Source organism: Sciurus carolinensis, chromosome 17 (assembly GCF_902686445.1).
Source record: "Sciurus carolinensis chromosome 17, mSciCar1.2, whole genome shotgun sequence".
Lineage (NCBI taxonomy): Eukaryota > Metazoa > Chordata > Mammalia > Rodentia > Sciuridae > Sciurus > Sciurus carolinensis.
The window spans coordinates 28,244,217-28,269,116 of record NC_062229.1 but is presented as its reverse complement, the minus strand read 5'-3'; the positions used below and the strand labels follow the sequence as shown (position 1 = coordinate 28,269,116).

Here is a 24,900-nt window from a genome sequence, read left to right as displayed (position 1 = left end):
AATTAAAAAATTCTTAGAGGTAAACGAGAAGAAAGAAACATCATATCAAAATCTCTGGGACACTATGAAAGCAGTACTTAGAGGAAGATTTATTTCATGGAGCGCATTTAATAAAAGAAGTAAAACTCAACAAATAAATGACCTAACACTACAGCTCAAAGCCCTAGAAAAAGAAGAACAGACCAACACCAAAAGTAGTAGAAGACAGGAAATAGTTAAACTCAGAGCTGAAATCAACGAAATTGAAACAAAAGAAACAATACAAAAAATTGACAAAATAAATAGTTGGTTCTTCGAAAAAATAAACAAAATTGATAAACCTTTAGCCACACTAACAAAGAGAAGACGAGAGAAAACCCAAATCACTAAAATTCGGAATGAACAAGGAAATATCACAACAGACACGACTGAAATACAAAACATAATTAGAAGCTATTTTGAAAATCTATACTCCAACAAAATAGATAATTTCGAAGACATCAACAGGTTTCTAGAGACATATGAATTGCCTAAACTGAACGAGGAGGACATACACAATTTAAATAGACCAATTTCAAGTAATGAAATAGAAGAAGTCATCAAAAGCCTTCCAACAAAGAAAAGTCCAGGACCAGATGGGTTCTCAGCCGAGTTCTACAAAACTTTTAAAGAAGAACTCATTCCAATACTTCTCAAAGTATTCCAGAAAATAGAAGAGGAGGGAACTCTCCCAAACTCATTCTATGAAGCCAATATTACCCTGATTCCTAAACCAGACAGAGACACATCGAGGAAAGAAAATTTCAGACCAATATCCTTAATGAACATCGACGCAAAAATTCTCAACAAAATTTTAGCAAATCGCGTACAAAAACATATTAAAAAGATAGTGCACCATGATCAAGTGGGTTTCATCCCAGGGATGCAAGGTTGGTTCAACATCAGGAAATCAATAAATGTAATTCACCATATCAATAGACTTAAAGTCAAGAATCACATGATTATTTCAATAGATGCAGAAAAAGCATTTGATAAAATACAGCACCCCTTCATGCTCAAAACACTAGAAAAAATAGGGATAGTGGGAACATTCCTTAACATTGTAAAGGCCATCTACCTAAGCCCATGGCTAATATTATTCTAAATGGTGAAAAACTGAAAGCATTCCCTCTAAAAACTGGAACAAGGCAGGGATGCCCTCTTTCACCACTTCTATTCAATATCATCCTTGAAACTCTAGCCAGAGCAATTAGACAGACCAAAGAAATTAAAGGGATACGAATAGGAAAAGAAGAACTCAAACTATCCCTATTTGCTGATGATATGATGTTATACTTAGAGGAACCAGGAAATTCCACCAGAAAACTTTTAGATCTCATAAGTGAATTCAGTAAAGTAGCGGGATATAAGATCAATGCACATAAATCGAAGGCATTTTTATATATAAGCGATGAATCTTCAGAAAGAGAAATTAGGAAAACTACCCCATTCACAATAGCTTCAAAAAAAATAAAGTATTTGGGAATCAATCTCACAAAAGAGGTGAAAGACCTCTACAATGAGAACTACAGAACACTAAAGAAAGAAATTCAAGAAAACCTTAGAAGATGGAAAGATCTCCCATGTTCTTGGATAGGAAGAATTAATATTGTCAAAATGGCCATACTACCAAAAGTGCTATACAGATTCAATGCAATTCCAATTAAAATCCCAATGATGTACCTTACAGAAATAGAGCAAGCAATTATGAAATTCATCTGGAAGAATAAAAAACCCAGAATAGCTAAAGCAATCCTTGGCAGAAAGAGTGAAGCAGGGGGTATCGCAATACCAGATCTTCAACTCTATGACAAAGCAATAGTAACAAAAACGGCATGGTATTGGTACCAAAATAGAAAGGTGGATCAATGGTACAGAATAGAGGACACGGACACAAACCCAAATAAATACAATTTTCTCATACTAGACAAAGGGGCCAAAAATATGCAATGGAGAAAAGATAGCCTCTTCAACCAATGGTGCTGGGAGAATTGGAAATCCATATGCAACAGAATGAAACTAAACCCATATCTCTCACCATGCACGAAACTAAACTCAAAATGGATTAAGGACCTCGGAATCAGACCAGAGACCGTGCATCTTATAGAAGAAAAAGTAGGTCCAGAGCTTCAACATGTCGGCTTAGGACCAGACTTCCTCAACAGGACTCCCATAGCACAAGAAATAAATGCAAGAATTAATAACTGGGATAGATTCAAACTAAAAAGCTTTCTCTCAACAAAGGAAACTATCAGCAATGCAAAGAAAGAGCCTACAGAGTGGGAGAAAATCTTTGCCAATCATACTTCAGATAGAGCGCTAATCTCCAGAATCTATAAAGAACTCAAAAAACTCTACACCAAGAATGTAAATAATCCAACTGACAAATGGGCTAAGGAAATGAATAGACACTTCACAGAAGAAGATATACAAGCAATCAACAAACATATGGAAAAATGTTCAACAACTCTAGTAATAAGAGAAATGCAAATCAAAACCACCCTAAGATTCCATTTCACCCCAATTAGAATGGCAATTATGAAGAATACAAGCAACAACAGGTGTTGGCGAGGATGTGGGGAGAAAGGTACACTCTTACATTGCTGGTGGGGCTGCAAATTAGTGCAGCCACTCTGGAAAGCAGTGTGGAGATTCCTTAGAAAACTCGGAATGGAAACACCATTTGACCCAGCTATCCCACTCCTTGGCCTATACCCAAAGGACTTAAAATCAGCATACTACAGAGATACAGCCACATCAATGTTCATTGCTGCTCAATTCACCATAGCCAGATTGGGGAACCAACCTAGATGCCCTTCAGTTGATGAATGGATAAAGAAACTGTGGCATATATATACAATGGAATATTACTCAGCCATAAAGAATGATAAAATTATGGCATTTGCAAGCAAATGGACGAAATTGGAGAATATCATGCTAAGTGAGATAAGCCAATCTCAAAAAACCAAAGGAAGAATGATCTCGCTGATAAGTGGATGATGATACATAATGGGGCGTGGGAGGGGTTAGTTTTAGGGTTAGAGTGAGGGTTAGGGAGGGGAGCAAGAATGGGGGAAGGAAGGACTGTATAGAGGGAAAAGAAGGATGGGAGGGGTGGGGGGAAGGGGAAAAAATAACAGAATGAATCAACCAACATCACCCTATGTAAATGTATGATTACACAAATGGTATGCCTTTACTCTATGTACAAACAGAGAAAGAACATGTATCCCATTTGTTCACAATAAAAAAATAAAAAAAAATTAAAAAAAAGAATATAAACAATGCTTTTGCAATCCAGAATTAGAGCTAAATTTTGCTACAAAGAACTCAATGTTAAAATTCAATTTCTTTGCTGAGTAAGATTTGCTGAAAGCTAATTAGCTCTTAATGGAAACAAGCTACTAGAGTAATGCTCTCTCTAAGAAGAATGGTTTGGTGCAACCTACTGTAAAATTAAGAAGAGAGAAAGGGCAGAGCTCAGGAGAGTTACCAGATTCCCCCCGAGAGTAAAACTGCACTAATATGGAAAACAATTTACCTCTCTGCTCTGAACTCAAAAATAAACTAGATTTGCCAAGGCAGAATTGTATTTAAAAAAAAATAATAAGTGCTGTCATGTATATCTTAGCCCACATTCTCTTGCTTTAACAGAATACCTGAGACTGGGAGATTTATGAAGGACAGAATTTTGTTTAGACTCACAGTTCTAGAGGCTAGGAAATTCAAGATTGGGTGCCCATATCCAGTAAGGGTCTTGTGCTGCTTCATAACATGCCAGGGGTCACAAGATAAGTGGGCATGTGGAGAAGAGAGGGAAGGCTGCCAAACTCCCACAGTAGCTACCCCATTCCCACAGGAAATTCATTAATGAATTCATGAGGCCCCAACCCCATGGCCAGAGCACCTCCCACTAGGCCCCACCTCCCCACCCTGCTGCACTGAGGAACTAAGGTTCTAATGCACAAACTCTTAAGGTGACACACTTGAACCACAGCAACATGCAATGTAGATCTGATCACATGCTTGCTTTATTTTGAAAAGGAAAAACAAATCTTCAGTGGCACTAAGCTTTTGTGGATTTCCTTATCCAAGAATAATCCTATAAAATAAGAAAAAAACTCATAAAAACAATATTGCTTCACTCAACGCAAGGCAGTTTAATGTTCCAACGGATATTATTTGGTATTCTAAACTCAGTGTATTCCAGCTAAACTAAGATTTATATCCTTCAAAGAACCTGATGCTGATGGATACAATTAATAAGTTAAATGTATAGAAGTGGTTCATGGTTACTTTTATATTAGAAATCTATTTGCACAAAACAGGTCATTCTACTTCATATACATTTTACAGTCAAGCTTTTTCCTAAAAACCACTGCAACCAAGTCACTGGGGAAGGCCTCTGAGCTTAATGATTAAGCATTTTAGATCCTTGCCAAAATTAAGGATGATAGTTCTCAGCACTAGACCATTTTGTTTTGGTTACAGTAAGCAAATATAGAAAATTCATAAGAACTGACCACATATCAGGATACAAATGAAAATAAATACAAACCAGAAATGGAACAAAAATATTATCCAATGATGATCACAATGCAATAAACTAGAAATGAATATCAAAGACTCAATTTTCATATATCAGAATGATAAAGGTCACATATATACTAATTTCATATAATTTTCACACTAACTGACACTCTTATACATAGTTAACGAACAAAAAATTGGCACAACATAGACTAGGGACAATTTGGGAACATCTTTCAAAATTAGAAATGCTCAGTCTAGAGGCTCTCAAAGGTATATGTGCATTTAATCATCTGGGAAACATGAGCAATTGCTGTTCAGTCCTAGAGATCATGATTTTATTGACCAGGAGAAGGCACAGCTTTCTAAATTTTAACAAATCCCCAGGTGACACTAATATACAAGTATTGTACAACTGATGAAGCAATTCTACTTCTAATTATTTACTCTCTACACATATTCACACATGTGACAACCTATGTAATTAATTACAATTTTTTATAAATACCAAGAGGTTAGAAAAAAACAAATACTCTCCAAAAGGGGACTTGTTAAATCAATATGGAATATTCATAAAATGCAAAATTATGTATCTCACAAAAAGGAACAAATGTTAAAATACCTTTCAATAAAGTCTCATTTTTTTAAAAGGTGCAAAATAGGGTAGTCAGCATGCTACCATCTATGTGAAAAGTAATACAAACACAAATTATTAATTGTAGCCATCTCTTTAGAGTTCAGAGTATATACAGATAAGATTATTCACTGTTTGCAATATCACAAAATTTGAAACAAGTATATCTGTTACAATCTAATTGGGTAAATTATGATATATACATATGATGTAAAATCTCACTACTATAAAATACAATGTGGAAACTCTACATATTGATGTAAGAAGCAAATTTTGAGGATATACTGTTAAGTGGAAAAAAGTCAAGGGACAGAAAAACATACATAACGTTATCTGTGTGTAAAAGGAAGAAATGAGAAAATACACATTCATGTTAGCTTGCACTTGGACATGATATGAATAAAAGCAGCGCACCTTAGGGCATGTTAGGAAATGAGACAAAGAGAGACAGGAGTTAAATCTTCTCAATGTCTTTTTATGTTGTTCTCTTTCCCTAACAAAAATGCATTGCCCATTCCAAAATCTTCCACTTAAAATGTATTTTTAAAAATCCACTTAGGGAAATAAAATAAACCCCAAAGTCTAATTATTGATTATTCTTCCCTCCCCACCTTTAAGTTTGGTGAATGGACTTGGCATTTGCACTTGGGTCACAAGGACCTAGGACCACCGTAAAGTATGTAGGAGCTGGGACATAACTGGTCTGGAATGCTTTGCTCTTGACCCTTAGAGCCTGTGCCAAAACATGTGGGGACACTGTTATCTTAACACCTTGTTTCTTGAAAAAGACAAACAAAACAGAATCTGTAGAGACCCCATGTAAAGTAAAAGTGGCATTTACATGGGGGGGGCAGTTAATCCATTTAAGAAAATAATTTAGAAATCTCCGTGTATCAGTATTCAAAATTGATCTTGCCCTTTTAAATAGTTACATTGTATTCTGTATTATGGTTACATAATTCAATTTATATTCATATAAAATTATATAGATTATATAAAATTTTCACATTTTAAAAATTATTTGCCTCAGACTGGGCATGGTGGTCCATGCTTGTAATTCAGCTACTCAAGGTATAAAGATCACAATTTCAAGGCCTCCCTGGACAACTCAACAAGACTCTCAAAATTAAGAAACCAAAGTAAAAAGGCTAAGGGAATGTAGCTATAGTAAAGCAACCCTGGGTTCAATCCCTAGTACTGGGAAAAAATTTACCTCAGGAGAAATCTTTGTGCATATGTGAGTTTTTCTGTAGAACAGATTCTTAGAAGTAGAACTGAAGGTTGAAGGCTATACACTCTTTACATTTTAATTAGACACAATGAATAAACATTAAGAGATTAAATATTATCAATAGTTAGGTGAATGCCAAATAAAAGGAAGTCCCACTTTCATTTGCTAGTTTGCAAAGACATTAGCAAGAATATGAATAAACAATTGCATGAAAAAGCATTTCAGAGTATGTTGAGAAAATACACATATATATGTATTTTACATATATAATTTTAGTAATGTGAAATTGTTTAAGAAGCAGACACTAAAATAGTAATGACCATCAACCTTAGGAGAAGAGAACTGTGAGGCAGTGGGGAGGTGAGATAGGAAAGCTCAGGAAATCTCCTGATTCTTTTGTTAGAATTTAGAAGAAAATACATGAAAGCATTACTTGCTCAATTGAAACAAAAATATATCAAATAGCCCACTGAATTCTATTTGTAAACTCTTAGGAAAAAAATAAACCTAGAGTAAATTAATTTCTAAGGCTAGTCTATAATCATTTTTAAAATAAAAATGGTTCTATAGAAGCCATCAATTACCTGTTTCTACTTCTCTAGAGTTCTCCTCAAGCACCAAAGTGAGGAAATTCAGCAGAATTTAATAGAGTTGGCAAGAAGGAAAAGGCGTATGGAAAACATGCCACAGAAATGAGCTAAAGTCGACATTAAAAAAGTAAATGCAATCTGTTCAATCCCATGAGAAGATAAAATTAGCATACAGCATTAGTACTTGATGTCAAATGCCTAGGAAAGATGCAACTATCTGACTCTCTACTCAACTTCTAAGACAGATTTACTCTTTAGAATTAACGACTTCTTTAGGAAGAGAGAATGTTGCTTTCCAAGTGAGGGATTTGGGATTTTCATGGCCAGCACCTTCTGGAAGACTCTAAAAGGCTTCAGGAACATGAAGTTTTGATTGTGCTCCTGAGTTCTTTTGCAACACCACACAGAGAGGACCCGGTAATATTTGCAAGGCTCCTTCTGGAAATGGATGAAGGAAGGTAGCCAGCCTGGGAGCTGTACAGCCCAGCACCATGGACAAACCCAAGATCAAGAGCACATGGCAATGCTGACTCGTGGCACACCCAGACGCTCTCACGCACCCAGCTTTCCATCCTCTAAAGTAGAAACAGCCTTTCTTATTTACTAGTAACCATTAGCAAATGATGACACATGATAAAGCAGTGCTTCTGTGATTAGGCAGCAGATAAGATAAAATGAAGGTGATTGGAAGCATGTGATTGTTTATTTAAAATGAACTGGTGACTCGAGCTACATTGCTCCTACATATGGTATCCAAAGCCCAGAAAGTCCACCTGTTCAACACTACTTGTTTTTCTTGTTTGAAAGCAAAGAAGATCGTCTCCTGTGTTCCCCTTCTGTGGTCCTAGGTATTCTCTCAAACTATGTCTAGCAAACTAAAAGTATTCCAGCAACCAGTTCTAATGAAATCTGCCATTATTCAGCACCTTGAATGTGGACAAAATTTCCCCACCACTTAAAGAACAGTATGTCAACTGAATAAAATGGTAGCAATTAAGAGTCAATAAATACTATTTAGATTTAACAGTGCTCAATACAAAATATGACACCAATTTTCTAAAAGTATATGTAATACTTTTTTTCCCTCTAAAGAATTTATCATTTTGAAGCATCATACATTTCACAGGATGCAAACTCAAGTAAGGGATTAAAAATATGAGCACAAGAGCCAAAACAATATACATGACAGATATTAAAAACCAGGAAATATGAAAATACCACTTTGGCAGTTCAAATGTTAGTATTTTAGAATCTCATCATCTGTAATAACATTTCCAAATCACATATATCTCATTTTATAGAGGAGAAACAAGGCAAAGAAATTTGAACTTGGAGTACCTGGTAAAAGTCGGGTTGTGTTCAGTCATTGCGACCAGCAGTTTGAGAGCGTACGCTGGTACTGGGTCTGGTTCCATGAGGATGTGCTCATACCTGAAGTGATAAAGGCATTAAAAAACACTCAGTAGTTTTTCTCACTTAAAAGTCCCCTTCTAAACAACAGGGAAAAAAGAGACCATAAGGAACAAACATCTGGGAAAAATAGATATAAAATTATGAGCTACAGGACCTATAGAGTTTATTCAACCTCAGGAAGCTTCAACATATTTCATTTCCCAATGGTAATGACACTGACCTACTTCATAGAAGACTGTCATCAGGAATATTCCTTCAGATCATCCAGCACTGAGCCTGCTACATAATAAGAGAGTACAAAATACCCTCACATTTCAAGATTCCCTAGAGGACTCCTGGCACCCAACACATAGTTGTGCTCATGGTTAAGATGTAGTATACAACACAGTAAGGACACAAAGCTGAATCACAAGGGAAGGATGCACACAGAGACCTGAGGATTCCATGTGCAGGTGTCCCTGTGCACCTGAGAGTGTGCAAGTGCTTGCTCTCTCTCATTCAAGCAAGCTTTTGTCTGTTTCCCCCTAGAGCCCACCTTTACATAAGAGGCTACACTCAGCACAAATTTTCCCCAAGCACTGAAAATACAGCACGAGTGTGTGATGTTTCTGCCTAGGGAAGCAGATGAGGGACTCGGTGACCACAGGTTTTATGAGGGTTTGCTCACACAGGCAACCTCTAACATGTCTCAAAATTCCAGACTCCCAGAAGAAAAGCAGAGGTTCAGCACAGCCAGGTGCCCTGTCCAGACCTAGTGAACTATGCTTACCAGCTAAGTATGACCTAGAAGCATCCTGAGTGCCATGTTCCAAAACCCCAGTCAGGGCCCAACATGGCAAGCAGGGCTTTATAAGGATAGCAGTCTCAGGCTGAGTATGTTAATTCTTCTGCAGAGCACTCTTACTATTAATACTTTTAAAGTTTGTAATTAAACCATATTACCAAAGAAAATAAAACTCAAAACGCCTTCGTCACAAGTTTCCACAACAAAATACAGACTGTCCTCCCATGTTCTTTGCTAAGCAGAGGCTGCTTTGTATACATTTAAGTCCAGTAATCCAGTGTACAGCACTGCATAGATGCTCAATAAATAAGCATCAAATGAATGAGTGAATGGATGAATGAACAAACTAACCAATCAACTTTACGACTTATTTCTCTGGAATAACCAACAACTAAAGAGTAGGGAATGGAGGAGTGGGGGAGGGATCTCTAAAAATACCAAGTGGATATTTAAAAGCCTACGAATGAAACAGATGCTTTTCATCTAGAGAACAGGGCCCCGGGCTCTTACTCAGAGCTTATTTACTCTCATTTTGGATATTATTATCTAGCAAGCTTAATTATACAGCCTCTAAGCCCACAGCCTTTAGGAAGGAGCCAAGAAAAGGGAAAGGGAGGAGAGGGACTGTTACATAAAAGCAACCTGAGAAATACAAGAAACAGGAATAAAGCATAGGGAAAACAAACAAAAGAAGCAATCCCAGAACTCCAAGCAGAGAGTAGGCAGGGGAGCATTTAACAGAGAAGCTGTCTCTACCTCAATGGGGCCCCAGGGCCTGCTGCACACTACAATGTTCAAAATGGGGGTAGTCACGAAAATGTTACGCTCCAAGTGTTCTGTTTAAGGACACAGGAAGTACCATATATTAGAATGGTTGTTTACTTTTTTAAAATTACAGCATTTATAAGATTTGTCCATGTATTACAAGGATAAAATATTAACCACCCCTAAGATTGTAATACATCAAAAGCAGCATTGTTAAAAGAAACATAACACAAAATGAAATTAACCAAACTATGTCACGTGCATGTATGAACACATCACAACAAATTCCACTTTTATGTATAATGCATCAATTTAAAAAAATTAAGTTAGTAGAAAAAACTATAGCAAAATCAAACATGAGTAATGTCAAGAAAGAAAAAACAGAAAATATCTTATCATGGGAATAAATTAAGTAAACATCTTTAGAAGTTATAATGCATTTGAAAAACTTTAGCAACCAATATGTATTTTCTTTAGGAAAAAAAAACAGCCTAGGAAAGACAGAAGAAATAATCAGTTTCCTTCTCTAAGTATGCTTAAATAAAAAATTCTTATCCCAAGTTGGGGTACCTGAGAACACACACAGATTCAATGATTTTCTAGGACTCAAAGAACTCAGTAAATCTATTCTACTAGCTATGACGCACTACAGTGAAAAGACACATTAAAATAAGCAAGGACAAAAGACAGAAGATAGGCACAAGCCACCACCGGTCATTTCCCACATCTCCCAGTGCAGTGGGACAGAAGTGCTTGATCTGCTTGGTGACAATGTAGACTGAGTGTGGGAAGTACTGCCAACCAGAAAAGCTTGCCTGAGCCTTGGTGACCAGGTTAGTCACATATGCATGGAGGGCCTGTGTGGCTGGCCTTAATTACTCAGTCTCCAGCCTCTGCAGAGGTCAAGGGTCCCACTATAATCACGTCTTAGCATACATTATGTGGCATGGCTCGGGCTCCAAGTACACAGATATTCTAACAAGGCAGGGTGTTCCAGAGACCAGAGTCACCTCCCAGGAGGCAGGCAAGGGCCAGTTTCTTTGGAAGGTTCAGGGTTTAAACACCTGCTAAGTTAAATCTTTGATTCATACACCTTTAATAGGGAAATTGAGAGGCACTGACATTGAGGTCAGAAATAAAAGGAAGTCCTTTTCCACAGCACACCTGTATTTGGAAACCATGGGCCAGGGCCTCCCGAATTGAAGGTGAGTAACTTCTGAAAAGTGATTCATGCACCCAGGATAACCAGCCCCTTGCCGCACCCCCAGACATTCTTGAACCACTGAGGGAAGAGGTCAAAAACCCATGAATTTTTTTTAAAAATTTCTGAATTATTTTCCTACTTACATACTTAACTGGAGAGCATAAGAGAAAATAAGGACAATGATTTAGAAATATAATAGAAAAAAAAACATTCCCAACAGACTGAAAAACATAATTAGAAATAGTCTTAACAGACAACATGTAGTACTGCATTTAAAAAGACCAGTGAAATTTTTCTAAGTGTTCCAAGGTTGTCTGAGGTCACCTGACCTTGAAATGACAGGGGCAGGGAGGTGCACAAGCCCATGTGAGTCAATTCTCTCAAAGAATATCATTCTATTAACTCCTTTTTCAGAGGAAGAGTGTAAAGTTCATAGCAGGCATGTTTAAAATACAAATACTGAATATATTTGGGTTTAATCAGTAGTTTCATAATGATCAGCAAGATCTAGCCAAAAGCATGCTGTGACTTACTAAGCTTGTCTTCTCAACACAGATAAAGCAGCTGATAGTAAATGGTTACCGCACACCTCCCAGTGCAACTAGGCCAAAAAAAAAAAAAAAAAAAAAAAAAAACAGTGAGCCCCGATTCTTGAGACTGCCTCAGAAGTGGCCAGTTGGTCCCTTGGATGACAGGGCTGCAGAGGAGCACTTCAAGTGCCCTGAGCCTGGCTGTAGATAGCTGCCACACAGCACCACCAGCAGTGGTGTCCTTGGACCCCACCCTTCTACCTCCAGGATCCTCTCTAACCAAGGAGCCAAGCAGCCAGAACCCAGGACGGAAAAGCCATTCATACTAAATTCATATCCACTTAGAAAGCAAACTCCAAAAATCACATATTCTTGACCAAGTGAAAAGCCAAAGAATAAGTAGTCTTTTCCTTCTCATTCTTCACTCCCAATCCTAAAAGAAATGAACCCGTGTCTTCTCAAAAGCCTGGTACAATTAGGACCCAATTAGGTAGGCTGGGAGAAAACTGAAAAGCCTAGCCAAATAACTCTGGATCGTGGCTGACAGGCTATTCTGAGGGATATGGCCAAAGATTGGTCAAGAAGAAGTGTCTTCAATTTTGTTGAGTGGAAGGAGGAGGCACTGTATCATAGAGAGATCCATTCCACAAGGATTAAGTCACAAATTCACTTTTAAATCACAATGGAGTATACTCAGAATTGGGGCGTGGGGAAAAGCGATTTAAAAATATTCAAGAAAAAGAGGAAGATTCTGCTAACTGAAAAGCTAAAGTACATTATAAAATCAAAATAATTTTTAAGTTTAGGGTGGGATCAAGAATATACATGTTAATTTAAAGGAAAGAAAGGTGACACTTCACATTGGACAAGAAAGAGTAATTTTAGAAAGAGTGAGACAGGCAGGTCAGGCAAAACCTTATGGAAATATATCTCCGATAAGTTAAGAATGCAAGTGAAAAATTTTAACTTCATTAGAAGACAAAAATCAAAAAAATACACATTATTGAGTAAGAAGTCCTTTTTGTTGCATGACAACAAAAGTGAAATCAGGAAAATATCTATAATTCTAGCATTTTTAAAAGTTAAATATTTCTCAATAGCAAAACCATTACAAAGAAACCTAATAAGGGAAAATTATTTGCAGAATATTGGTAAAACCAAGAGTTAATATTCTTACTATAGTCATTTGCTGCTTAATGGCGGGATATATTCTGAGAAATGCATATTTAGGTGATTTCCTCCTTGTATGAACATCGTAGAATCTACTTGTCCACACTAAGAAAGCTACAATGTCATCAGGTGATAAAATTTTATGGGACCATCGTTGGATAGGTGGTCTGTCACTGATAGAAACATCATGCAGGAGTGATAACTATCTAAAGAGCTATTGAAAATCACGTAAGATACCACTGAACAAATGGAAAAATTCATGTAAGGATATTAAAATGACCAAGAAATGTGGGTGAAATGATATACTTCATTAATCTCTGAAGGAATGCAAGTTAGAACTAACAAGGGGACAGCAAAATGGGCAACTTCATAATAGGAACCTAGTACTGTTCATCATCTTTGAAAAAAAAACTGAAAAAACATTTCAAATGCCTTTGAATTATATATAAACTTCAACACAGTAAGTCTACCCCTAGAGAGTCAACAAAAGGAAATAACAACATGCCCAACGATGTAGATATAGTCTTTGTAGCATTTTATATGACAGTAAAATACTGGAAAAATCCCAGAAGTTCCTTAACTGGGAATTTTTCAGATGATTTTCAGTACAACTATAAAGGTAGGTATAGATGACAAGCAGATTACAAAATAGCCAATAAAATATTGTTATGTAAGTAGCCAAGATACAGTCACAAATGTAGATATTTACATTAAGATGACAGGGAGTGGGAGCAGAGAGACAGGTTCCAAACAGGAAATTTCATAAAGTACTAAGTACATCTCCCTAGGAATGGAGAAACCATACAGTGGAACACGAAGACACTAACTCAAACTGGCAGACAAAGAGCAAAACAATCAGTTTTGAACTGCTGGGTAAATACTGCAGTGTTCTACAATCTATAAAAGAATTCTAAACAAGAGAATGATATGAGGAAGAGAGTGTTAAAATGTCAATCTAGTGGCTTAAAATGGTTCTGGGACTTGAGAGTTTAGAGGAAAGAAATGGCTGGGTTTAGATAAAGAGGATGCCACCAGCCAGGCGCTGTGGTGCACACCTGTAATCCCAATGGCTCAGGAGGCTGAGGCAGGAGGATCACAAGTTCAAAGTCAGCCTCAGCAACTTAGTGAGGCCCTGACTCAAAAAATAAAGGGTTAGGGATGTGGTCCAGTGGTTAAGCACCCCTGGGTTCAATCCCTGGCTTTAAAAAAAAAAAAAAAGCAGCAGCAAACAGCCAAACCTGCTTTTTAAACTGATGCATTATAATTATATATAATATATATTAGTAGATTCATTATGTCATATTTGTACATGCATAATACATCACATTCCCCTCTACCTTCCCTTTCCCTCCCCTTCTTCCCCATCCCATTATTTGCTCTACTTTAATATTCTCTCTTCTATTATCAAAATCAGTACATTTTAATTATTTATAAAAGTGAGATTCATTGTGCTATATTCATACAAGGACATAGCATAATTTGGAAGATTTCATTCCTCAGTACTTCCTCATGCCCTCCCCTTGTCCCTCTCAAACCCCTTTCTCTTATTGGTCACCTATTTTCATGAGATCTCTTTTTATTTATTTTTCTCCTTTCTCTACAGCAAAGGTTTTAAGGTAAAACTCTTTCAAAAAGGCTCAGCAATCTCCCATGAGCTGCTATGAGAAAGGGCCAGATAACTTACTGTTTCTGGCATTTTAATAGCCCCATCCAAATCTGAACCAGATGACATCTTGAATCAACCCCAAAACTTTATGAGATTGGATATGAATCAAACAAATAGTTAATATCTTAAGGACTTCCAGTCATGTGATTTTCATGTGCTCTGAATTTGTGATTCTCTGGCATTTGGCATAGGTATGTAAATATGATTTAAATGGATGTCTGTGTCAATAAAGAAATGGACAGAAATCAGTTAGTGGGACGGTCAACAGATAAATACATTCTCTATATACACACCTGTAATTTTTGAGAGTAAAAGAGAGGTACAACTTCAAAATGAGTGTTAAATAAAATTTCAGATAGTAAGCATTGTTCTCTTCAACCAGTTGAACAGTAAATATTCACTAAGTTTTAAAGAAAAAACTTTAATAAACATACTCAAAGAACTGGAGTGGTAGAACTATCCTGATTTGGAGGGAACAAATGATTATCTTTATGTCCTATTATTGACCCTAACTCCCAAATTATCCTAATTTAGATTCCTGTAGGTTACATCCCTGGGGGTAAAATGCACCCATTTAGGCAGACTTAAAACATTAAAACCTTATAAAAGGAATAAGTAAAAAGCAAAATGTAGAATATTATGATGCTTCTTTTTGATGTAAAATATTTACAAGTTAAATTTTCTCTGCCAAAAAAAAAAAAAAAAATACCCAAGGAAAGGCCAAAAATAAATAGTCCTTTCCATTCTGACTCCCATCAAAGATGACCTAGTTTATGCCTATTTTAACATAGAATTCTTGTGACTAAAGGAAACAAAGATGCAATAAGAACCATCCAGATGTCGTGAGTCATAAACACCAAAATTTGATCATCAAACTCATGATCTTTGCTGGACAATTATTCCTAAGACAGCTAACCAACCCCACAGTGTGTTGCCACTAACAGAATCAATTTCTAAGTTCCAATTTCTACAGGGAAATACAATTCTAATGTGTAAGGAATATATTCCTCTCTCAGATTCCAAAAACCAAAGCCTTAATAATTTATGAAGTCATTAGGACCCTGATGATTTTACAGGTCACAAGAGAATTATAAAAAGGAAAGGCTGTACTCATTTTCCCCAGGAGAGGAATGCTGAATGCCATGCTGTCATAAAAATACTGTAAGCACATTTATATCAGCATGATCTCTTTTCAATAGAAAACACTCGAAAGCTGAAAGAAAATATAAAACTAAAATACATGTGAGTGAAATGGCTGCAGCCTACAAAGGGAAAAAATGGTGAGTTTCCCAGGGCCTGCTACATCCTGAAACTCCTCGGAATATGCTACCCAAACGGCCCCTCCCTCTTTCGCCTTCCCATCATCCACTATCTCTTTATACCTTTTTACCTTTCATTTTTTTCCACATTATTCATACTTAATTGAAGTCATCTTAAATAATTATTTGCTTACTGCTCTGACGTCCCCCCAAATACACACACACCAGAATGTAATCTCACTGAGGGGCACAGTTTCAGCCTTACTCACCATTATGTCCCCAGAGCATGGTGCACAGAAGTCACTCGACAAGTATTTGCTGAATGAACTAAGAAAGAAAGGAGAGAGGAAGAAAGGAAGCACTATAATCTGCACATGCATAATTCACAATGTAGTACTAATTAGAAAACAGATGCTCCAGTTATGTGGGATTAAGTCTCAATAAACCAATAAACCTGTAGTAAGGTAAAAACAGGAAGCTGAAAATGCATTAACTACACCTACCCTTCCAAACACACTAGTTTAGCCAAGTACACCAGAGTTATGGTTGTTTGCCCCTAGGAATCGCATAGATGAGAGATTCAGATTTCAGCTGCTGCCAAGCCTCGTCCCCCCACCCCCAGCTGCCTAGCATCTCAAGACATCATACTGCCTAGCAGTGGCCTGGGAAAAGAAGAAAATTCAAAATTTCAAGTACACCTTCTACTGAATGCACACTGCTTTCATTTATCATAAAGTCAAAAGAAATCATTAAGTCAGTATCTGGTGAATAAGGTTGAAACTGTGCCCCTCAGTGAGCTTACATTCCTGTGTGTATGTGGGGGGGGGGGTGTCCATGGGTGCTTACATTTGTATGAATTTTAAAATTTCCTCCCCCCTAAAGAGCCAAGATATATTTCTGAAGGATCTAGTCCCAGTTAAACACTAAAGAGATATGTCCTCACCTTATGTAATGCAGCTCAGAAAAAAAGCTCAAATAGCCAGTTTTAGAATACTTTCAGTACTAAGATTTCATTGATAATGACTCTGATAAACTTCTGAGAAGTGCTGATGTTAATTAGTAGGGTCAATTTGGCCTTAAGTTCCATTAAATACTGCTTTGCCTCTTCTGCAGGAACCTTTAAAATTAAATCTTGTCCTTCAGCTGAATTAAAATCATGATAATTTTCTGAGTGTATGTGGCATCTTTCTTCCCAGAAGAGGAAAAAAGAAAACCTCCTTAATCATGCAGATAGACTCAGTTATGTTTCTGGCATTCCAGTTATCTTGAAGAAAGGAGGAAAAACTGAGAGAGGGGAGAAGAAAGCAAGGGCATCCACCCCAAGTAATGGCAGGTCAATATATGAATCCAAATATATGAGCCACGAGATACACGTTTCCAGTGACCAATATCAGCAACTTTAAAAAGCACAGAGTTTCCTCTATCTGGTGGCAGAAAAGGAAAGCAGAGGGATTTCAAGAATGAGGAAGATTCAAAAACTGTTGCTGGCTTGAAGATGGAGGAGGCACTTGAGAAGAGATGTGCATGTCTCAGGGGACATAAGGCAGCACAGATATGGGTACCACGGTCCTACAACTATGTACAGGATTGAACTGTCACTCCGCAAAACATATGTCCAATTCCTAACATGTAGCCTTACATGGAAAAAGGATCTTCGCAAATGCAGTTAAGGATCTAGAGATCACCTGAACTTACATGAACTCTAGAGTCAATATGGGTGTCCTCCTAAGAGAACGGTAGAGGGAACTCTGGAAGAGAGACACAAGGGAGAAGGGCAAGTGAAGACAGAGGCACCAACTAGAAGAATCTGCACAGACCAAGGCTCCAGAGGAGAGTGGCAGGGTAAGGGGATCTGACCAAAGCACAATATGTGCATGTATGGAAGTGTCAAAGTGGAACCCACTAACTTCCACAATTATTAGGACTGAAAATTACAATAACAAATTTAAAAATCCCCTACAGTCATCAGAAGCTAGGAGAGAGGCATGGCCCGAATTTTCCCTCAGAGTTTCCTTGAGGAACCAAACCTGCCAACATCTTTATTTCAATTTCTGGCCTCTTGCAATGCTAAAGAATATATTTCTGTTGTTTTAAACCAGTCAGTTTGTATTAATTTGTTACAGGAGCCTTAGGAAACTAAAATCACAAGAAACTGAGTTCTGCAAATAAACTGAACAGGTGGAAAGCAGAATCCTCCCCAAAGTCTCCAAACAGGGGGCCAGTCATCAGACTCCATAACTGCACCTAAGCAGAGAAACCAGCTGCCTTGTAGGACTTGGGATGTACAGAGTCATGAACTAATAAATGGGTGTGGATTTAAGCAATTAGTTAGTGGTAATTTGCTATGCATCAACAGAAAACAATGTTTAGCATTCAATTTTCTTGTATTATTATATTAGTTAATCTTTACAATACAAATTTATGTAAGAGTTTTGATGGTGAGCATCCTTCTCTTGTTCCTGAACTTAATAACAGTGTCCTTCATGAAGCAGTAGCCAAAGCTAGTAAGGAAGGATCACCAGAGTTCTGGGAGATGTTAACAGGCCATGGGAAAAATGTGCTAAAATCACAGAACACTGAGAAACCTGTGCTTTAGAGAGTGAAATGGGCGATCTGACTCAAAAGCAAATTTTTTAAAAAGAAAACCTTTCCTCTGCATTTGTTAACCACCATGTAGGCCCATAGTTTCAGAAGGTGAACTCAATGTTTAGTTAATACTTTGATCAACATTTTTACTCACATGACTTAAAAACCTCTTCAGTTAAAATTTCTGAAAATTTTGACTTTGTCAAAGAGTAAGCCCATAAAGGAGAGGCTATGTCTATCTTGGTCATTCATAGTCCCCACAACTAGAATATGTCCACGAAATAGGGTGTACATAGTATTTGGATAAGCAAATGGGCTGATGAAGAGAGAAAATATTCTCTCCTAAGCTTTTTTCACACAGTTCTCACAAACTATCCAGCACTCTGGCTCTTCTACACCTTTGTATATTCCATTCTTGCCTGGAGTGCCATGGCCTCCTCTCTCCATCCATACCTAAGTTTCAAAGTCTGACTGAACTACTCTCTCTAAAAATGGTATTATAATCCACACACAGTAGGCACAATAGAAATAACTAACGTACCTTCCTTTAGAAAGGAAAGCATATACACTGGGAAGAGGTAATCTTTCAAATTCATTCATTAATTTATATAGTAAGGAATTCATTCATGGTATTGATGACAGACACCATGATCATTGATTCTGTGTGAACTTCACTGGGTCCAGACATGAGGGGTCCAGACATTTGGTCACATGTTACTCTGTGCATGTGTCTGTGAAGAGGTTTCTCGGTGAGGTTAAGATCTGAATCAGTACACTGAGGAAAGCAGATTGCTCTCCCTAATGTGGGTGGGCCTTAATCAACTGAAGACCCAAATACAAACCAAAAGCTAAGAGGGAGTCCCCCTGCCTGGAGCTGGGACAGAGGTCATTCTCTACCTGCCAACTAGAACTGAAACAATGGCTCTTCTTCAGTATGGAGCCTGTCAGCTTTGGGACAGAAGCCACACCATCAGCATTTCTGGGTATCCAGCTTGCTGACCGCAGACCTTGGAACTTCTCAGCCTGCATGACCATGTTAGTCAATTCTTACACATGTCTATGTTACATATGTACATGTAAACATATCCTAATACTAATGGTTCTGTTTCTCAGGAGGACCTTATTATGCTGTTTATTCTTCCATTCATCTTTCATTCCTATTATCCATCAGTTCTGATAAACACATGAAACAGGCATCATACCAAGGTTAAATTAGTTTCCTTCCTGAGAATTTGTCAGGGGCTACTAGAAAATAAACTCAACCTTTCTCTAGGAACCCCTATGTCAGAGGAGTCATTTAACCCCCAAGAGCACAAACCCTATCTAAGAACAAAGTCACCTACGTGTTAGCAGAGTAGAGAGACCCATGTGGAGTATTTATAGAAATAAAACAAACCCCTGAATTCAGCTATGTTTGGTGACAGCACAAGCCTTTGACTTCTTGGTTATGTGAGCAAATAGATTTCCTAAGTTAATTCAAACTGATTATTATTATTTACAAATAAAATAATCTTGATTAACACAATACTTTAATGTAACAACTAGGGATCCTACTATACTCTGAATGAAAAGATTGTCACTTTGGCTTTATCCGAAATATTGTTTAAGGTCAAAAGAGGATTAAAACTGTTACAACATTAAAAGTGTCAACATCACTGTTTCTAACTGCCAAATTGAAGTGGATGCTATTAGCTCCTATGAACACTGAGAAACTTCATAATTTTTAAGCCATTATATTTACATACCCAGTGGAGAATATGAATTTTCCAATATTAACATTTCTAAGCATATTCATCAAGAGTCATCTCCAAAAACCGAATTCCTTGCCAGAGTTAAGAAAACTAAATGAATGCACTGCTTATATTTCAATGAAAAAAATTTACAAAACATTGAGCTCTTACTATATATGCCAAGTAGGCAGAACAAGCATTATCTTTTTTAATGATCATTTTGTGTCTACAAAGTATGTACTATTAGTATTCTATTACAATCTTTAGTTTAAAGATTAATAGAAGAGATTAAAATAATAAGCCAATAAAAACAATAGTGGTGTTAAACATTTGTCAAGAGTGAACTATGGCCCACACACCATACTGTTACACAAGAAGGATCCTATTTAATCCTTGCAATTATCTTCTGGGGTAGGTACTATCCTTGTGTATCCTGGTCCAGACCTATGCTTCACATCAGAATCAGTCTGCAAGTTTGAAGACATCCCACACCACATCTTGATAAATTCTATGCTATTACTTGAAGTGCATGCAAAATTGTTTAATAAAAACTTGAATTTCTCTACATTATTTGTGTCCTTGAATTGCCATATGGTTTACGTTTGTATTTTCCTCTTTAATTCCTCATCTCTGGAAAAGGTAAAGATACACACACAATAAAAGAAATATGCATTATATATTTAGGCTTAAATGAGTAACACAGGAGCACTGAATTAGAGTTAATAACTCTAAGGTGGACTTAATTTTATATAAGACAGTTCAAATTCTCAACAATGGTCAAAATCAGAATGCAATTACATCTGGTATCTATAGTGTGATAATTACTTTTCTTAAATGAGAACAGATTTTTTTTTTGGTGGGGGGTGCTGGGGATCAAACCCAGGGCCTTGTGCTTACAAGGCAAGCACTCTACCCACTGAGCTATATCCCCAGCCCCAGAGAACAGATCTTGAGAAGCAGAACAAGTAGAGGGAAGCATTAGGAAAGGTTGCCATTCTAGAAAACCTGTAAAACTGACTAAGACTGTAAACTAGGTCTTAAAGGAAACCATGAACAGGCACTCATATTAATGCAAAATACATAATCTAGTATTTAATTTTGCAAAAAAAATCATATTTAATAGTGATATATGACTTACTTTATCAGCAAATACTCAGTTTGATAGGATTGTTTTCTGAGCTACATCATTGTAGTGTTCCATATTTGCTGTGGAACTCTCAGGAGCCATCTGTTGTGTGTTATGTGAACAACAGAGTAAAAGGAAAAAATAATCCCTGTTAACTCATCATCTGTCCCACCAACTCTTCTCACACTCCCCAGAACATCCTACTTGTAACTAGAGTCTGGGGAAAGGGTAGCCTTCCTTCCATCTCTATAGTTTCTGAGGAGAGCCAGAAGTCTCAATGTCATGCATGTTCTATTAGTCTTACAACACTGACCTTGAAACATAAACCTCACCCCAAGCCAGGACCTTCTTCAAATTTGCAAAACTTCAGAGTCATGTGTCTGGCAAAAAACTCATGAAACTCTAAAGGCATGTTTTTGAAAATTGACTTAGGTTCTTCTGGGTCCTCGACAGCTTAACAGTTGCTGTCTGTCTCTAGACATCTTTGACACTGAGTGTACAAACATACAAGGACTTTAAGACCCCGACCCCAAACAAGGGAAGAAAATGTCCCAAACAAACCTAGATACTACATCAATAAAACCCAATGACAGCACAGCAGAAGAAATGTCAGAAAGGGAGTTCAGAATGTACGTAATTAAAACGATCAGGGAAGCTAATGAGGAGATGAAAGAGCAAATGCAGGCATTGAAGGAGGAGATGAAAGAGCAAATGCAGGCATTAAATGAACGCACCAATCAACAGTTAAAAGACCAAATACGGGAAGCAAGAGATCATTTCAATAAAGAGTTAGAGATACTGAAAAAAAACCAAACTGAAATCCTTGAAATGAAGGAAACAATAAACCAAGTTAAAAACTCCATAGAAAGCATAACCAATAGGATAGAACACCTGGAAGACAGAACCTCAGACATTGAAGACAAAATATTTAACCTTGAAAACAAAGTTGAACAAACAGAGAAGATGGTAAGAAATCATGAACAGAATCTCCAAGAACTATGGGATATCATGAAAAGGCCAAATTTGAGAATTATTGGGATTGAGGAAGGCTTAGAGAAACAAACCAAAGGAATGAACAATCTATTCAATGAAATAATAACAGAAAATTTCCCAAATCTGAAGAATGAAATGGAAAACCAAGTACAAGAGGCTTATAGAACTCCAAACATACAAAATTACAACAGACCCACACCAAGGCACATTATTATGAAAATACCTAACATACAAAATAAAGACAGAATTTTAAAGGCCGCGAGAGAAAAGAATCAAATTACATTCAGAGGGAAACCAATAAGAATATCAGCAGATTTTTCAATCCAGACCCTAAAAGCTAGAAGGGCCTGGAACAACATATACCAAGCCCTGAAAGAAAATGGATGCCAACCAAGAATCTTATACCCAGCAAAACTTACCTTCAAATTTGACGATGAAATAAGATCCTTCCATGATAAACAAAAGCTAAAGGAATTTACAAAAAGAAAGCCAGCATTACAGAACATTCTCAGCAAAATATTCCATGAGGAAGAGATGAAAACAATGATGCAAATCAGCAACAGGAGGCGCTAGCCTAAAGGAATAGCCAAATAAAGGAGAAACCAAATCATGTCAAAAACAAATATGAGTCAATTGACTGGGAATACAAATCATATCACAATAATAACCCTGAATGTTAATGGCCTGAATTCATCAATCAAAAGACACAGACTGGCAGATTGGATTAAAAAGAAAATCCAACAATATGCTGCCTGCAAGAGACTCATCTCATAGAAAGAGACACCCATAGACTAAAGGTGAAAGGATGGGGAAAAACATACCATGCACACGGACACAGCAAAAAAGCTGGAGTATCCATCCTCATCTCAGATAATGTGGACTTCAAACCAAAACTAGTCAGAAGGGATAAAGAAGGACATTACATGCTGCTTAAGGGAAGCATAAATCAGCAAGACATAACAATCATAAATATCTATGCCCCGAACATTGGCTCATCCACGTACGTCAAACAAATCCTTCTCAATTCCAGAAATCAAATAGACCACAACACAATAATACTAGGCGATTTTAACACACCTCTCTCACCACTGGATAGATCGTCCAAACAAAAATTGAATAAAGAAACTACAGATCTCAACAACACAATCAGCAATTTAGACTTAACGGACATATATAGAATATACCATCCAACAAAGAATGAATACACTTTCTTCTCAGCAGCACATGGATCCTTCTCTAAAATAGACCATATTTTATGCCACAAAGCTACTGTTAGTAAATACAAGAAGATAGAGATACTACCTTATACTCTATCAGATCATAATGGATTGAAATTAGAAATAAATGACAGAATAAAAAACAGAAACTTCTCCAATACCTGGAGACTAAATAATACACTATTATATGATGAATGGATAACAGAAGACATCAGGAGGGAAATAAAGAAATTCTTAGAAGTAAACGAGAACAAAGACACATCATATCAAAATCTCTGGGACACTATGAAAGCAGTACTTAGAGGAAGATTTATTTCATGGGGTGCATTCAAAAAAAGAAGTAGAAATCAACAAATAAACGAGTTAACACTACAGCTCAAAGCACTAGAAAAAGAAGAGCAGACCAATACCAAAAGTAGTAGAAGACAGGAAATAGTTAAAATCAGAGCCAAAATCAACGAAATCGAAACAAAAGAAACAATCGGAAAAATTAATAAAATAAATAGTTGGTTCTTTGAAAAAATAAATAAAATTGATAAACCCTTAGCCACACTAACAAAGAGAAAGAGGGAGAAAACTCAAATTACTAAAATTCGGAATGAACAAGGAAACATCACAACAGACACGAATGAAATACAAAACATAATTAGAAGCTATTTCGAAAATCTATACTCCAACAAAACAGAAAACCTTGAAGACATCAACAAATTTCTAGAGACATATGAACTACCTAAACTGAACGAGGAGGACATACACAACTTAAATAAACCAATTTCAAGCAATGAAATAGAAGAGGTCATCAAAAGCCTACCAACAAAGAAAAGTCCAGGACCAGATGGGTTCTCAGCCGAGTTCTACAAAACCTTTAAAGAAGAGCTCATTCCAATACTCCTCAAACTATTCCATGAAATAGAAGAGGAGGGAACCCTACCAAACTCGTTCTATGAAGCCAATATCACCCTGATACCTAAACCAGACAGAGACACATCAAGGAAAGAAAATTTCAGACCAATATCCTTAATGAACATCGATGCAAAAATTCTCAACAAAATTTTAGCAAATCGCATACAAATATATATTAAAAAGATAGTGCACCACGATCAAGTGGGTTTTATCCCAGGGATGCAAGGTTGGTTCAACATTCGGAAATCAATAAATGTCATTCACCATATCAACAGACTTAAAGTTAAGAATCACATGATTATTTCAATAGAAGCAGAAAAAGCATTTGATAAAATACAGCATCCCTTCATGCTCAAAACACTAGAAAAAATTGGGGTAATGGGAACATTCCTAAACATTATAAAGGCCATCTACGCTAAGCCCATGGCTAATATCATTCTAAATGGTGAAAAACTGAAAGCGTTCCCCCTAAAAACTGGAACAAGGCAGGGATGCCCTCTTTCACCGCTTCTATTCAACATCGTCCTTGAGACTCTAGCCAGAGCAATCAG

General features: G+C 36.9%; 1 protein-coding gene across 10 annotated transcripts in view; it reads right to left on the bottom strand.

Annotated features, from left to right (window-relative positions):
- Ulk4 (unc-51 like kinase 4) overlaps nt 1–24,900 on the bottom strand; it is a 623,492-nt gene that overhangs the window by 373,946 nt on the left and 224,646 nt on the right. For all 10 annotated transcript variants that reach the window (XR_007105971.1, XR_007105973.1, XR_007105972.1 and 7 more), the window contains exon 31: nt 8,342–8,434. Coding sequence is in view for 7 of the 10 variants with exons in the window: in XM_047532456.1 (XP_047388412.1) it covers nt 8,342–8,434 (93 nt within the window). In the remaining 3 variants the exon portion in view is untranslated. The remainder of the gene's footprint in view (nt 1–8,341; nt 8,435–24,900) is intronic.